Source organism: Balaenoptera borealis (assembly GCF_965194805.1).
Source record: "Balaenoptera borealis genome assembly, chromosome: 3".
In the NCBI taxonomy this organism is placed as follows: Eukaryota; Metazoa; Chordata; class Mammalia; order Artiodactyla; family Balaenopteridae; genus Balaenoptera; species Balaenoptera borealis.
The window spans coordinates 153,785,717-153,803,483 of NC_138866.1; the positions used below are offsets into that span (position 1 = coordinate 153,785,717).

Here is a 17,767-nt window from a genome sequence, read left to right on the forward strand (position 1 = left end):
TGTATATAAACTGCATTTTGCCAGAGGCTATGGAGAGATACAATGAAAGGCCACTATACCAGCTTTTCTTCAGGCTCATTTAATCCATACAACAAACTATGATATAGTTATTGTTTTTCCCATTTTACACATAAAGAAATTGAGATTGAGAGAGCTTAAAACCTATGCCAAATCACCATGTTGCCACAGCATGAGTCCTAATTTGAATTCAGTCTGTCAGACAACCTCGAAACCCCATATGCTATTCACTACACTACAGAGACCTCTCCAAGCTGGGGTAGATCTTACTTTCTGCTCTTACTGTTTACGTGGGCTCTACTCACCATATACCATGAGTTATGTTTTTCCATAAAACCATACAACAGAGTCAGACTAGAAGAATACTGTCATATTTTTGAACCAGTAATTCCAATTCGAGGAATGATTTAGAACAAGATAATGAAAGAAAATCTTAAAAAAAATTTTTTTAACTGCTCCAGACCAAGAATAAACAAATTTTAAGGAACAAAGTAACAACTAAAATCCCCCACAGCCTGGGACTGTGCCAAGATCTCTAGGTGTACTTCCCTATCTAATTATCACACTACCACACACAATAACATGCATCATCAACACATTTTACAGGTGAGGAAAGGTCTGTATACAACCTAACCTGCTTAAATTCCTACAGCCAGTTATGCAGAGGGAGGCTCTGAACCCACGTAGTCTGATTCTCAAGTAGGTATGGTTAATCATTAACACTCTTCTGTGACCCACAGAAAGAAATGTATTTTACATCATGATCCAATATGCACACACACATAAAAATAGAGCAACTTCCACAAAACACTATTTATCTGAATGATACGTGGTAAACATTATTTTTCTTTTTTTGTTAAGATTCTGTTTTTCAGTCATGAAATCTTCTCATGACTTATGGTTAAAATAAGTCCACAATGCTTACCTGCTTCAAAAACACAGTGTTTATTATAACTATAGTAGCAAAAAAAAAAAAAAAAAAAAAAAACAGAAAAAAAAGGAACTAAATGGTCAGCCACACAAAAAATTATCTGGAAAAAATACAATGCATACATTGCTTAGAATGACTCATAACACTTATACACATGGAAAATATATTTTTAAAATAGCTGTGCTAAGATAGAGATATAGGCAGTTACATTTTAGTTTTCAATTTATAGACTTTTATTTTTCCTTACAGAGTTGGGTAGTCCAGAGGCCAGACAAGAGCCACTTCGCTTTATTTCCTTGGCATGAAAGCAACTTATTGACGTGTTCTTTCTTTTAAATGTCTACTTCCATAACATGGTACAAAACTTTCCAATTCGCTTTATAAAGCTAGCAAGATTTTTATACCAATAAAAACAAATACAGACAGTAAGACAAACCAAAAGAAATCATCCCTTAATATTTTTATAAATGAAAATTCGGAACCAAAGTGACTTATAATATCACAAGAAGAAAAGATTGCAAACACATCCTAAAACTACTACACACATTTAAGGGTTACAGCAAGATGCTTCCTCCCACCCCCAGCCCTTCCCCGGGGTCTCTCCGAGTCTGTCTCAGGTTTCAAGAGGAAGGGGCTGGGGTTGGGGCCGCAACCCCGGTCTGGGGTCTGGCCCTGGCCTCCTCCTCCGCCAAAGCCTCACAGTACTGCGCCGGCCAGTCCTTGGGATCCTGATTGTGGACTTTGGCCACGAACTTGAGCACCTTCATCTTGCTGGTCTCCAGGTTGGTGCGCGGGCCCCACTGGAGCTCGTAGTCCACGGGGTCCGTGTGCGGGATGCGCCGGTACTCCAAGTACCGCTGCCGCACGAAGTCCTCGGTGATGAGCTTCTTCGGGTCCCCGAAGATGAGGTGCTTCTTGGTGGGGTGCACCCCGAGGCGCCGCAGGAAGTCCCAGACCTCGGTCTCTTTGATGCTGTTGCCCTTCATGAAGATGAGCCCCAGCACGATCATGAGCAGCCCGGTGGTGGGCGTGCCCTGGTCGCCGCGCATCTCCGCGTCCTCCTCCACCGGCTCCAGCGTGTTGACCAGAATGTAGGTGTTGCTCCGGGGCTCCAGCTCCACCAGCCGGTACCCGAACACATACTCCAGGCGCTCGGCCGCCCGCCGCAGCAGCTCGGGGAGCACGTCCTTGTAGTCCCCGACCACGTGCCGCAGGATGTCGGTGCGACGGATCGGGATCTTCCTCTGGTCCTTGATCAGCAGGAACTGCACCAGCTCCGCCACCTTCAGCTCCAGCTGCTTCTGCGACCGCGGCCCCGGCGCTGAGGGAGCCTCGGCCCGCCGGCCGCCCTGCGACGCGGCGCCGCCCGGCCCGCGGGACGTGCTCGGGGCCTCCTCGCCGCCGCCACCCCGCTCGGCCTGGGCGCCGGCGCGGCCCCGGCTCTTCGGCTTTAACGACATGTCGCGGCGGCGGTACCCGCGCGAAGCGGACACCCCGTAACTAGCGGCTGCGGGGATTGTGGGTCTGCACGCAGCTCCTCCTGGCGGCTCTGGGCGGGGCCGGAGGGGGCGCGGTTGCGTCACAGAGGCTGCGCGCTGCGTCAGGGGGCTGCGCGGTTGCGTCACGGAGGCTGCGCGCTACGTCATCGAGGCCGCGCCGTGTCTGGGGGTCGGTCTGGCTCGGGCGGCGGTCGCGCGGTGGCGGTGTCTCCGCGCAACCCTGCTGGTCCCAGCCGTGTGTTTTATTAGAATTAAGTGTCGTCCTTACCAAACCCTGAAGATAGAGAACAGGAAGCAAAGGTCCTGAGCGAGTGTGCGGCTCACCTTAGACCGCACAGCTCAGGCCAGATCCGTAGAAAGTGAGTATCGAGAGCTCTGAAATCTGGACTGTTTGTAGGTGGAGGAGACTCCCAGGAAGAATGTGGGAGAAAAATAAGGCGAAGAGCGTGGAAGGGAAGTAAAAGCATTTCTTTCCGCACAAAACTAGGCATAAAAAGGATAAAAGACCCTGAGGACTAGTTTGCCGTCGCCAGTCCCCCCCTAACCATTTCCCACCAGTTACTTTCTCTAAAGCCCCTGAGTCTGTTCAGAAAGAATGGTAAAGGCAAGCCTTGCCTCGCAAGCGGGCTTTCCCCATCTTTTCACCATTTTAGCATTGATACTCTGTGCATAATAAACTCCAGCCGGACAGCTGCGTCAAAGCCATCCCAGAAAGCATATTTTAGTTAGGTCTGGTGAGTTTATCTTTTGGAAAGCACATGCTCATGGAAATTGCCTGGGCCCACACCACAATTTTAGCAGAAATGGCTAAGAGAACGCTACCAACAGAGAACCGTGCTTTCTCAAGAGATTACCGTTTAATTTTGGACATCCCTGATCAAGAATTGCAATCATGTGAATCTCTTAAATGTCTTAATATATCAGCCTTAGGACTCAATGAGAAAGAAATGAGAAAGAAAAGAGAACCCAAAGGTATAATCCCTCATAATCTGTGACGTGCACTTTATATAAATATATATGTATTTTAAAATTGTGCAAGTCTAATAGCCAACGTGAGTCATTCCATTAACTCATACCATTTGCAGTCTGCTGCCATTACTTCCAGAGCTCAGCAAATGTGTTCCTTTTCTATTAACTGACTGGCAAAGAAGAAACTGAATTTACCTCTTTTTTTAAAAAATTTATTTTATTTACTTATTTTTGGCTACGTTGGGTCTTCGATGCGGTGCGCGGGCATTCTCTAGTTGCGGTGAGAGGAGGCCACTCTTCGTTGTGGTGCGTGGGCTTCTCACTGTGGTGGCTTCTCGCTGCGGAGCACGGGCTCTAGGTGCGTGGGCTTCAGTAGTTGTGGCACGTGGGCTCAGTAGTTGTGGCTCGTGGGCTCTAGAGTGCAGGCTCAGTAGTTGTGCACGGGCTTAGTTGCTCCACAGCATGTGGGATCTTCCCGAACCAGGGCTCAAACCCGTGTCCCCTGCATTGGCAGGAGGATTCTTAACCATTGCGCCACCAGGGAAGCCCCCTCTTTGTCTTTTTTAAAGCTACCAGAGGGCTTCCCTGGTGGCGCAGTGGTTGAGAATCTGCCTGCCAATACAGGGCACACGGGTTCGAGCCCTGGTCTGGGAAGATCCCACATGCCGCGGAGCAACTAGGCCAACTAAGCCCGTGAGCTACAATTACTGAGCGCGTCTGGAGCCTGTGCTCCGCAACAAGAGAGGCCGCGATAGTGAGAGGCCCGCGCACCGCGATGAAGAGTGGCCCCCCACTTGCCGCAACTAGAGAAAGCCCTCGCACAGAAACGAAGACCCAACACAGCCATAAATAGATAAATAAATAAATAAAAAAAAAAAAAAAAAAAAAGCTACCAGAAAGTGGGTAAACTCTAAAGAACCAAATCAAATTGAGTTTCTCTTTAATGCAAATATATTCAAAGGAAAGCAATTCAAAACACATTATTTGAATACTAACATCAAAACACAACCTTATTAAAATTTCATTAAATGTCAGTAGCATAAAATTTTTGTTGTAATTCACTATGAAAATGCAATCTGATAATGGCGCTGGAAAAGAACTAGTAAATGTAAAATGATATTCCGTGTTGTGATGCAAGAATGCTAAAATCTGGTAAACTATTAGTAATAACTTTCTGTTCCACACAAGATCTAACAATATATCCTCAAGCATCAATCTTAATGGCAGAAGCCTGCTAAGGAAAACAAATATATCATCAAGGCACTCATTTCTTTTTTTCCACGAAGAGAAAATCCATCTGCTTCAGTTTCCTTGCAAATTAAAATTTAAACTCAAGTTCAAAGAAACCTCCGACAATTGAGAATTCAGCAAAGGTCCCTTCAGAAGGATCAGTTGTACCCTGAATTTAAAAAAAAATCAGCAACCAAGAAATAACAGAGAAATGGGAAATAAGATGTAAGCCATTGTCAACAGCTGGGCTGTTTTTTTTAGTGTTTTTTCTTGTTACCAAGTTAGTTCCACAGGTCTTGCGATCCCTGTGACTGTGTGAAAATCAGCAGTGTCCATCACCAGCATTTTTACCCAGATAGCATCTTTACCCATTTTCTTTCACTCAAAATGGGTGAAAGAAAAATACCAGTTTTAAGTCTTAAAACACCTCTCTACACTGTGTCCAAAAGAATGCAGGTGGGAAAATACAGATGTAAAATGATAGGATTAGAATGAAGTTTTAGGCATTGCATGGAGAAGTCACCCAGGCCCACATTCCACCTCAGATTGACACAGGAAGCCATGGTGTTTGCAGAAAAATTGTTATGATGATGACGGTAGTAAGAACAACACTAACACTAATAACAAATATAAACAGCAGCAGCTAATGATTACCACAGAGGTATCCGGGGGTCAGACCTTCTTCTAAGTGGTCTAGGTGTTACTCATTTAATCCCCACAACAACCCTATGGGGCCTGTGCATTTATGATCTCTCTCTTCTCACAAATGAGGAAACCGAGGCACGTAGAAGAACATTAACTGTCGTGGGTCCTGTGGCAAGTAGGTGGTAGCTCTGGATCTGAACTGAGGCAGTCAGTCTGCCTCCAGAGACTGCTTTTAACCATATGCTGAGCAGAGAGAGGACAAACGTATGGTGTCCTTGAAAAAGTAAGAGTTTGGGAGTCAGATTGACCTAGGCTAGAAACCTGGATGAACATGGGAAAGCACCAACACTCCTCTCTGTTTCCATGTCAACAAAATGAGATTACTAATCACGGCTTCCGGGGACTAAGAAAGAGAGGTTTGCCAAATACCTCGCACAGGGCCTGGATAGGGTAGTTGGTAAAGATTTGCTTCTTTCCAGGGGTTTCATGTTAAGACAGTGCTCCCTCCATATCTTTGGGGATTGGTCCCAGGACCCCCACAGATACGAAAATCCTCAGATGCTCAAGGCCCTTATATAAAATGGTGTGGTATTTCCATATAACCCATGCACATCTGCACATCCTCCCCATGTACTTTAAATCACCTCTAGATTAATACCTAATACAATATAAATGCTACGTAAATAGTTGTAAATACAACGTAACTGCTATATAAATAGTTGCTAGCACTCGGCAAATTTAAGTTTTGCTTTTTTGGCACTTTCTGGATTTTTCTCTTTTCTAATATTTTCGATGTGCGGTTGGTTAAATCTGCGGATGTGGAACTTGTGGATATAGAGGGCCAACTGTATTTGAGGCCTATCAAAGCTGTACATAGAAAGATGTTTACTACAGTGAAACACGTGTACACAGAAATCAGAAAAAAGTCTGGAAAAATTTATCAAGGTGCTATTAAAGTTACTTTCTTTTAAAAGTGAAATTCAGTGTTGATTTTCTTGCTTGGGAGATAATTGAACAATATATTTTCAGTGAATTTTAACTTCACAGTGACACCATGCCTTAGCAGTTATACACATTCAAGTTTTCAGTAAATTCACTGTGAATATATTTGTGACTTTTCAGCCAGTAGAAGAATAAAGACAAGTGGTTAAAGAAAAACATTTGCAAACACTTTATGTTAATGACCTTAATACTTTTATTAAGTATTAGAGCCCCCCGGCCCACAAATTTTTTTCCTTGTGGCAAAAACTAAGCTAGCTAAGATTTCAAATGCATTGAACAGAGAAATGCCTATACCAACTGCTCTTCAAATGCCTCTAATTAATTGCTTTATTTCATCTCCTTGTTAGCAAACGCCTGCTAAAAATCTCTAATCATCTCTATTATCTACTGCATTCTCCTGTTCATTCACTGGAAGTTCTTGCAGAACCAGAGGAAGGTTTTAAATTTTCTGACAGCAACCTAGTGCAAAAAGCAGGTCAGGACTTTTGGGGAAGAAAAGGAATGATAAAAGCATGCAGCCACCATATATGAGCAGTTTCTCTGTCTTTTCCAGTAGAAGGAAGTGGATTGAGTGCAACATGTGAGCAAAGGAGTTGGCGGGGGCAGGTACTATTTCACTGCATAGATGGCAGGAAAAGCAATCCGGATATTTTCATGGTTGCAATAAAACCCCTTGTGTTCACTCATTGTAACTAAGATCCATCCTGGTGAAATCACATGATAGGACTACCTAATAACACTTTGTCCCTCGTGAAGGAATACTTTAAGTGGCAACAGAGCTTTCTGTAGGTGGTGGAAGTGGGTGGAGAGGAGGGCTTGATGAGACAGCTTTTTCCAAGCATTGTAACCAATTGGCCCAGAAGCCTCTTCTTAGACTCTTTTCAAGAAATAGACACCTTCCAGTTACCCAGGGTCTTTTACTTATGAAAATCATGAAGGCTTGTTAAGTTAAAAAACTGTAAACCCATAAGGTCTTGTTAGTGGCCAATAAGTGGCTTTTGATTTGCTTGTGGTTGCCCCCTGTTCTGTATCCTTTCCCTTTAGGAACTGCCTCTTCCCATCTCTAGGAGACCTGGGTAAGGCTCTTCCCCCCTTTCGTGGGTGCATGTGATTCAGGCCAGCCACAGGGACAGGTTCAGAAGTCCAATCAGCATCCTCTTGGGTTCATATAGGTTCTCTTTCCTCCCAGCTAACAAGCTGAGGGGTGATGTAAGCCTACCCAGCTTTGCCTTTGCTAGGGAGTAACCTGTCTTATGTGGAAGCCAACTCAAGGGGGACCTAAGAGATGGAGAAGCAGTGCTCACGCTGCCATCTGAATCCCTGGATCCTGAGTTCAGGGTCAAACTCCCGGGGATACCTAGTTACTGGAGCAAGTAAAATCCCATCCTTTATGCTTTATGTGCTTTGAGTAGGTTACCCTCACTTGAAACAGCAAATTCCAAACCCATTATGCAAGGGAAAAAGAGGGTACTAAGGAATAAGACTTGTTTCATAGGAACTGAACTAGACAAGGTTATTATTACCTATGTTAACCAAGAATTCCAAGAATGGAGACCTAATCGAAATAAAGCGGTGTTTATTGGAGGTTTGTTGACACTGCAGCCCTGGAGACACAGACCCAAGAAGCACTTGAATTGTGTTCCCACAGAGTACAAAATGAGGGAGGCTTATAAAGGCAAAAAACTACAAGGTTACGTAAATGGTCAAGAATTAGGATCATAGGTGGCAGGAAGTAAGGGTGCTTGTTAAGCAAGGATTGGTTGGGGTTGGAAATGACTGCATAGTTTCGAGGGGGGAGGGGAGACTTTGAAACTACAAGGTTGCCGCTAGCAGCTGCTGGCAGATGTTTTGAAAACGGCTGCTGGTGTCCTGGAGTTGGGCACAGCTCAGAAAATTCGAGTTCTCAGTGATGCAGGGATGTGTCTGACACCACATCCACAGTGGCCACCTGGTTCCATTTTGGGTGCCTGAACCACAGTTACTCCAGTCTGATTTTTAAATGATCTTAAATATGTCATCACCTATAAAGATATTTGAATGTAATGAGAGATGATCTGAATACAATTTGATTTTTTTTTTTTTATGTTTAGTGGCAGTTTCTGTGGTTGAGGAATGTGCTTACGATTTTAGTTGCTGGCAATAAGGGCAAGCAAGAATTCAGGAAAGATTGTTTCTCCATGTAGAATTTACATATGAGTTAATCTGGTGACTTAACCTCTGCAGAAAGGAGTTTCAGACAACTTAGAACATGCTTTGAAAGCATCTGCTATTCCAGAGTAGCTGTGTTCTCCATATTTAACCCAGAGTATTTCTCCACTGGCCATACCATGCAAGATGACAGAGACCTCATTCTTTTCTTCTAGACTTTAACCTAGAGCAGAGGTATTCTCACAGGTCAATGGCACCAAGAAGGAGAATGGATAGAGCTAATACCCAGAGAGGGACAAGGCAGATAGGCTTTGAGAAAACTAAGCAAACTGAAATGGGTAAGACTAAAAGAAAAGACTTAGAGAAAAATATGAAGATACTGAAGGCAGACAAGAAAGATCCCACATATGCATAACTGGAGGTCCTGAGGGAGACAACAATTATAAACAGAAAAATAGAAATTAAAGAAGATGTAAATAAGTAGAAATACATCCTATGTTCACGGATCAGAAGACTTAATATTGTTAAGATGGCAGTACTACCCAAATTGATCTACAGCTTGAAGACAATCCCTAACAAACTCTCAGTTGGATTCTTTTACAGAAATTGACAAGCTGATCTTAAAATTCATAGGAAAATTCAAGTACCTAGAATAGCTAAAACATTCTTGAAAAAGAACAAACTTGGAGGACTCACACTTCCTGATACCACAACTTACTGCAGCACTACAGAAATCAAAGCAGTGTGGTACTGGCACAAGCATAGACATATTGCTATGGGCTGACTTGTGTTGTTCTGCCCTTCCTCCACCCACAAAGTTCACAGGTTTAACTCCTAGTACCCCAGAATGTGTCTGAATTTGGAGATAAGGTCTTTAAATAGATAAAGTTAAAATGAGGCTGTTAAGTGGGTCTCTAATCCAGTAAGACCAGTGCTCTTATAAGGGCGCCGTCCTTCATCCCTGGAAGAAACACCTGGGGTGTGTGCACACAGTAAAGGCCGTGTGAGAACACAGTGAAACAGCAGCTGTCTGCAAGTCAAGGAGAGGCCTCAGAAGAAACCAAATTTGTCAACACTTTGATCTTGGACTTCTAGCCTCCAAAATTGTGAGGAAATAAACTTCTGTTGTTTAAGCCACCTAGTCTGTGGTATTTTGTTATGGGAGGCCTAGTAAATTAATACACATATAGAGTGATAGAACAGAATTGAGAATGCAGAAGTAAATCCATACATCCACGGTCAACAGGTTTTCAAAAGAGGGGCAATGTTAATTCAATGGGGCAATAATAAATGGTGCTGGGATAATGGATTCCCACATGCAAAAGAATGAATTTGGGCCCTGACCTCACACCATGTGCAACATTAACTCAAAGTGGAGCACAGGTCTAATGTAAAAACTAGAACTATAAAGCTCTTAGAATGAAACATAGTAAATTTTCATGACCTTGGGTTAGACAATGATCTTTTAGATAAGACACTAAAAGCACAAGTGATACACATGAAGATTGATAAATTTGACTTCATCAGTTAAAAACTTTTGTGTATCAGAAGATACTCAAGGAAGTGAAAAGACAATTCACACAGTCCAGGAGAAATTATTTGCAAATTATATGCATCTGACATGGAATATATATGCCGAATATATAAACAACTCTTGCAACTCAATAATAGACAAAAATGCAATTAAAAAAATGGGCCAAGAATTTAATAGACATGTCTCCCAAGATGTAAGAATGGCCAATCACATGAAAAGATGTTCACCATCATTAGTTATTAGGGGAATGCCAATCAAAACCATAATGATATAATACCTCACACTCACCAGAATGGCTATAAACAAAAATACAGATGATATCAAGTGCAGACAAGGATGTAGGGAAATTGGAAACCTCACGCCTTGCTGGTGGGAATGTAAAATGGTACAGCTTCTGTGGAACACAGGTTTGTTGTGCCTCAATAAGTGATACAGAAAATTACTCTATGACCCAGCAGTTTCACTCCTAGATACAGACCCAAAAGAATTGAAAACAGGTGCCCAAACAGAAACTTGCATACGAATGTTCACAACAGAACTCTTCACAAGAGCGAAAAGGTAGAAACAACACAAATGGGGCTTCCCTGGTGGCGCAGTGGTTGAGAATCTGCCTGCTAATGCAGGGGACACAGGTTCGCGCCCTGGTCTGGGAAGATCCCACATGCCGCGGAGCAACTAGGCCCGTGAGCCACAACTACTGAGCCTGCGCGCCTGGAGCCTGTGCTCCGCAACAAGAGAGGCCACGATAGTGAGAGGCCCGCGCACCGCGATGAAGAGTGGCCCCCACTCGCCGCAACTAAAGAAAGCCCTTGCGCAGAAATGAAGACCCAACATAGCAATCAATCAATCAATCAATAAATCTTCAAAAAAAAAGAAAAGAAAGAAACAACACAAATGTCCATGTACTGATGAATGGATAAACAAGGATAAAGGATAAAAGGTATACAACGGAATATATTTCAGCTATAAAAAAGAATGAAGTATTAGTACATGCTGTAACATGGATGAACTTCAAAAACATTATGCTAAGTGAAAGAAGCCACTCACAAAAGACCATGTTTGTATAATACTACTTACATGAACTGTCCAGAATAGGCAAATGCATGGAGCAAAAAGTAGATGAATGGTTGCCTAGGGCTGAGGGGGGTGAGGCATAGGGAGTGACAGCTAAAAGGTGTGGGATTTCCTTTGGGGTGATTGATATGTCCTAAGATCCTATGATGATGGATGCACAACTCTAAGTGTGCTAAAAACATTAGATTGTGTACCTTAAGCAGGTGAACTTAATGGTATGTTAATTATATCTCAATAAAGCTGTTTAAGAAAAGAAGAACTTGAAGAAGGCCAGGCTTGAGAATCTCTAATAAGCCGCTCCTTCTGAAGTATAATGAGATGTAACAGAAAATAAGACTAAGACAAGTCATGAGAACCATCCAATGGAGGCACTTGGGGCCCAGACTTTCTGAACCAAGAAGAAGAAGAAGAAGAAGAATTTTTAATTAAAAAGTTAAAGTGGAGGAGAGTCTGCCATTAAAATAATTATTTCCATCACTATCACAAAGCACGTTTGTTGTATTTTAGGTAACTAGTGAACATCATTCTGATTTACAGAAAGTAGTTTCACCCCTCTTCTGCCACCTCCAGGTCCTGCAAGAAGGCCTTTCACTGGTCAGGTCTCAGCCTCCTCACCTGCAGAAAGGCAGGGCTGAGTTAGACAAACTCTTTTGGTTGTAAAATACTCTTCATATATGAAATAATTCTAAATAAAAAATCATACACACGTTGGCCTGAAAATAGAAGTCCCATCCTGAAAGTAACATGTATAGAAATGCCTCGTTGCTCATTCCTTCGGTGTCCACATGCTGGAGCATCCTGAGTCCCCAGAGCATCTACAGGCCATCAGGGGAGTCCCTAACTCGGCTCTGGTTTCCTGTAAGTGATACAACTCTGTGACTCTAGGACTCACGGAGGTCCCCATCTAAAACTCCTCTGAGGGAATGAGTCTTCAACAGTTGCAAAATACCTCCAGGAAACGGGGGCGCTGGTTGTCCTGTAACAGAGACGTCTGACAAAAGCAGGCTTCAGGGGCTGCATGAACAGCCCTGGCCCTAGGATAGTCTTGACAGAAGGGCAAAATCAAAGGTCGTAAAATCAATTATGTATGCATTGTGATCCAGTGCTTTCAAAACTATACCTCCCCACTTACAATCAAGTACCTGTTCTCTTAAAGAGATCTACCACATTAAAATATATCAACCTATACTATGAAAACCGCTTCTGAATTAATCAGTGCAATATGCACAACTCAATCCAGGATGTTCACAAAAATGCAAAATAACTTTAACATCTACAAAAGTATATATAGGTATGTTTATGATATGTTATTTAAAACTAAATTCTTCTCCCTTGTTTTACAGGCACATTAAAAACCACACACAACACTGAACTAAAGGCACAATCTACTGCAATAAAAAGTAAATAAAACAATCCTCCTCCCGCCAAAAGCTGTTCAAACACATACAGTGAGGCAGGTCACACACAGCATGTGTGCACATGTACTGCTGGTCTGGCTCACACCTGCCCACGGTCTCTCTTAGCCCAACGTTCTCCCTTCACTAAGCTGTGTCCCACTCACTGAATCGAATTTAGCTCACACAGCTTCTTCTGTGTGACAACTGAGAATCAGCTTATATATAAGAAATATATAAGGATCATGAACTTTAGTACAGTCTAGAAATGTGAGAATGATTCGTGTGAGGCATGTCGCCTTATGGACCACGGGGTTCGGTCCACTCATTTGTTGACCAGACTTCCAAATGTACCTCTGGAAGCTGCCCATTTGGTGGAAAAGGATAAACTTACTGCAGTACAGTCCTGCAACAATAGTTTCTTTAGTTAACACAGAAAGATTAATGTAATATCCCCAACTCCAAACATTTTCAAAAACTAAGAACTTATGTAAAGTTTCTTTATAGCTGGAGGGAAACAAAGTCAGATGCTTTGTCCTTTGTACTTGGACAACCCTATCTCTCACCTGGACAAAAATAAAGGTGTTGTAGACTAGTGATAATTGCCTTTCTTAGCATGGAAACTGCTCAAATGAGTAAACCCTGTGCTCAACCAGGACTCTTACTTGTGCTTGCTTTTCCCAGAGCACGAAGGACCTGTCTACTCTGATTCCCTGAAAACTTGTGAATTGGGTATGGCGTACATGACAAGCCTGCTGTGTAGAAAGCTGACAAGCTAGTTTGCTACACACTCCCTGGTTCTCTAAGAGGATACCCCAGAAACCTTACATGAAAGGAAACACCACCACCCCCCATCCTTTCCTTGCATGCGCACAAGACATTTGGGCTGCTGTGGGGAGCTATCAGAAGCCTTGAACAGAGAAAAGAAGAAAGAATGGCATTCCAGGGAATAAACAAGCTTGATCTCAATCAGACAGAAGGAGGCAAAAATAAGGCCTGGGGAAAGGAGGGGCAGAGGACAGGTAAGATGGAACGGACCGTGTAATAGCAGGGAAAAAAGGCAACCTTATACATTTAAATTTGTTAATTTGAGAAGGTAAGACAAGGAAGAGCTAAAGCCCCATACACAGGTGAGCATCGCATGCATCTGGGAAGGAGGAAAGAGCAGGGGAACCCTGCCTGCTTAGGCATCTGGCCTAGCTGGCTTGGCCATGGCGTTGCTTCCAGCAACTGGGGAGCCTCTGTGGGAAGGAATTCTAAATGCACAAAAGGCCGAGGAGCTTGGTTTTCTGGAGGATTCCTGCCTCTTGAATTTGGCAACTTCATCCCTTAATCTGGCTGGATAAAATAAACCAGGGCATCTTTTTTTCTTGAGAAGCATGACTGTTGTTTTTTCACTCCTTCAGATGTTATTAATCCCACAAGTTGGAGAGATGTGGTGTGGGAAAAGCAAATGTGAGCTGATCGACTGCTTCCTAGGATCCAGTCAGTCATTACAAAGGTGCTTATGAAATCTTAGGCTACTCGATTGTTTATAACTATCCAAGTGGTTCATACTACTTACGCATCTTTTCTTTTCCTTTCACATTTACCTCTAAGCAAATTACCTAGTTTAGTGTGGTTATTATTCTGGACATTTAAAAAATGTATACTGGGAAATTTCACATAGTAATTAACGTGGATACATCAGTGATGCTTATGCTGAATCTTTTGTGCGCAAGTGTAATTATTAAGTGCAACTTACAGAAATTCAGCCCTGCTCATTGCCATTTAGTATTAATATCCCTTCACATTGTTACTTGAGTGATCCTATCAAGGATGATATTTTCTAAACTTATAAGTAAATTATACAACCCAAACAGCAAGTGACTGGTTTAGGAACGGACGTGTGACCCAGTTCTGATGAGATGAGATGTGAGCGTCCTGTGGAGGGGACCTGAGAAATGTTTGCTTGCTCTCAAAAAAGAGGTTTACGGGGGAAAAAAAGGTTCTTCCTGCACTAGACATTTTGCATCTGCGCATAATGCCTCAAGCAGTGGCAATCATCTCATGGCCATGAGTAGGGCTGCGCCGACCTGTCAGCACATTGAACCTGGCAGAATGGAAAGCTGGGAAGATTCTGGGTCCTTGGTGACTGTGCCAGGCTGCCGACCCAGCTGACTCTGAAGCAGCCCACCTCTAGGCTTGTCATTTAAGACAGTAACTTCCTCTGTTGTTTCAGCTTTTGTGAGTTGGGTTTTATATCACTCGCACCTAAAAGCAGCCCCAAAGCATCTCAACTGACCCCTGTAGATGAAGGGGTCCCAACAAGAGAACTGTATCAGCTGGTTGTCCACAGACCTCCCCGGCCATGTGCCAACCCCTCCACCTGGCTCAGATCTGCAGACATTCGAACATTGGCTTGAGATGCTGCTGAAGTTCAGGTAGTGGAGCAAGATCACAGGTTGCTTGTTGGCCTCCCTCTGCAGCAAAGAGACATTTAGATGTTACCTAGGCCCGGGAGGGAGTTTGCCCAGAGATCTGAAGCCTGTAGGTCAAAAGCCTGTAACTTGTTTGGAAGTCCTGAAGACGCCGCCTCATATTTCACAGGCACCATCCGAGCTTGCGTGACACCCCACCTCAGCCATGTTTCCTTGTGAGCACCACCGAGGGCTTCACTCCCCCCGCACACTAGAGCCTCAGAAGGATCACAGGCTCCCCCCTCCCTCCACACTCCTCAACTCGCTCCTCCTCCCCAGCAAGGTCACTCGTGGACTTGGCCTTTTAGGCACTCCCATGCTTTCCAGGGCCATCCTTCATGAGACCGAGTCTTCAGTTCCCTGTTACCTTCCTGGAGCTGGTCCCTGACCCCTGAGACCCCACTCTAGGCTACAACCTTAGTCCCCAGTTTTCTTGGAAGAAGAGGACAGGAAGTGACAACGAGGAGTTCAGGAGAGCCAGTCTGTTCTTGTTGCCTGGATTCCTGCTGCACCCCTGGGCCTAGCCATGTTTCCTGCTTATAACTGATCCTCATGTGATGATGACCAGGGGACAGCTAAGCTTTAATAGCCCAGGCCAGCCGGCCGCTAGTTCTTGCTCCTCCTGTGGCCACTCATGAGGCCCGGGGTGGGGCTGTGTCCAAGGCTGACCCACTACTGCTCCCCATGGCCTGTGGTAGAGGTGAGCTGAAGTTGGGGGTCAGAGTCCAGCAAGATCCTATGGGCCAGAGGTCAGGTAGTCTGGAGAAAGGCTGCATCTCTGGAAGAGCCTGGAGTGAGGAGCAGCCTTCCCAGCCAGAGTAGGGTTAGCCGGCTGACCCAGGGGACTTCCAGGGAAGAGAGAGGGGGTTTGTCTGGCCTACCTGAGGTGACAGTTCTGGGGGAGGGCAGCTGACCCCCTTGAAAGAGAAGTTCTAAAGCAAGACAGTGTACATAGTCTGCCAGCCCCAGTGCCCCTTCCCCACGGACGGAAAACAATCCCACCCTATCTGTCTCCATGTCTTCCTGTTACTCTACCATGGCCTTAAGGGGATTAAGGCCGTCATGGCCACCAGCTGGGCCCCAGCATTGGGGAAATTCCATATCCAAAAAAATGATCAGGTAAAGCAAACTCCTAAGATGTACAGTGGTTTGAAGGAAGGAGACAGCCAAATTCTAGAACAGATGGCTACCATGGAGCAGAACTAATGGAGGAAACAAATAGTCCATATAATAAAAACGTAATGAGAATGCATAAGGAGATATTATTAGAGCACAATAAACTGCTTTTAGAACAGAATAATGCTTGAGTTTTTAATTTAAAACTTTAGTAGAGGCACTGTAAAAGAGAATGTTCCCTGCAGAAAAGCAAATTACTATTTTAGGAGGCTCAAATGAAAGATGTGTCACACAATACAGAACAAAAAGTTAATGAAATAAAAATCACAAGCGAAATATCAAGATATGAAGGGTAAAAAGCAGGCATAATATGTAAATAATTGAAGTTTGGGGAGGAAAAAAACAGGACAGAATAAGCAAAGAAACAATATCAAAGAAAAAGCAACTTGAGTTTTCAGACTGAAATTGTTCTGAAAAGGCAGACTTTAGATACCTCCAGGCAAAATTTCTGAATTTCAAGAAGAGGCAAAATCCTACAAGTATGAAAACCATACAGACAAAAAGAACAAGCTGTTTCTAGAAATAAATCAGTTTATCATCACATTTCTCACTTGCAGTCTTGGAAACTAATAGATAATGGAGTAACAGTTAGTAACTAGAGAAAAGAAGGAACTCTTCCAAGGATTCTCTACCAGCCAAAGTATTATCATGTCAGTACAAAGAAGGAGATTATCGGACATGCAGAGTGGGAAGCATGCTTCCCAGGGGGCCTCTCTGAGAACACTCCATCATACTAGCACCAAAGAACCCAACCAAACAAGGACCCATGGGAGGTGAAGACAGAGAGTAGTGAGCAATTGTGAAAACACGTTTTGTAATATTTATTTTAAAACCTTAATGGACAACGATAATGTGAATGTAAATTATACCACAATTGCTCATAAGGATTCTTGAAATAGAGGAAGGAACATTTTGTTAAGAGCCTGGACCCAAACACTTTCAGCTCACCCCAGGAACAAGGAGAAGAGTGGGGAGACGGATTCTCCTCCGGGTGGGGTGAGGTCATGAGGACACTGAGAAGATTTCGGTGGGAGGGTGTGCTGGTTAGGAAGCTCTGATCTCTCAGCTCCAGACCCGCTGCTGGAGTGGGGTCTCTGTGAGCTCTGTTTCTCTTCTGTTAGGATGGCTTCCTGTGGGTTCTTCCAGTGAGGGGCCATGAGGGGAGCCTGACAAGGGGGCCGGGGGAAGGATTTGCTTCTTCCCGATTGCTTGCTCTTCCTGTCAGTATGGTCCTAGCAGTACCCCTGCCCTGGCAGCAGCAATGCTCGCAGCCTCCACCCTCTCCCAGAACCAGCCCACTGTGCTCTCGCAAAGGTGTGCACAAGAGCAGGGCACACCCCTGCAGGTAGTAAAAGGATAACAAGAGATATCCTTAATATAATAATAACAATATAATAATATTAATTATATGTATATAATTATGTAATATTATATATAATATAATATAATATATAATGTTAATTATAATTATATAATATTATATAATAATAATAACAATATATATGCAATGTTTGCCAATACCTTTGAAAACAGATGGAATGGGGAAATTCCTGGAAAAGCACAACCAAACAAAACTGATACAAAAACACACAAAGTTGGAATAGTTCTGGGAGCTGCTGAATCTGTGATTTCAAACTTTCCCTCAAAGAAAATCCCAGATCCAGGTAACTTCACTAGTGACTTCTGCT

The 17,767-nt window shown here is 43.6% G+C and overlaps 2 protein-coding genes across 12 annotated transcripts in view; both read right to left on the reverse strand.

The window, feature by feature from the left end:
• ENTREP2 (endosomal transmembrane epsin interactor 2) overlaps positions 1-17,767 on the reverse strand; it is a 396,616-nt gene that overhangs the window by 116,241 nt on the left and 262,608 nt on the right. The window lies entirely within an intron of this gene.
• NSMCE3 (NSE3 homolog, SMC5-SMC6 complex component) lies at positions 59-2,527 on the reverse strand. Its single transcript, XM_082386123.1, has one exon. The coding sequence runs from the start codon at positions 2,407-2,409 to the stop codon at positions 1,570-1,572; it is 840 nt and encodes a 279-aa protein (XP_082242249.1). The 5' UTR covers positions 2,410-2,527; the 3' UTR covers positions 59-1,569.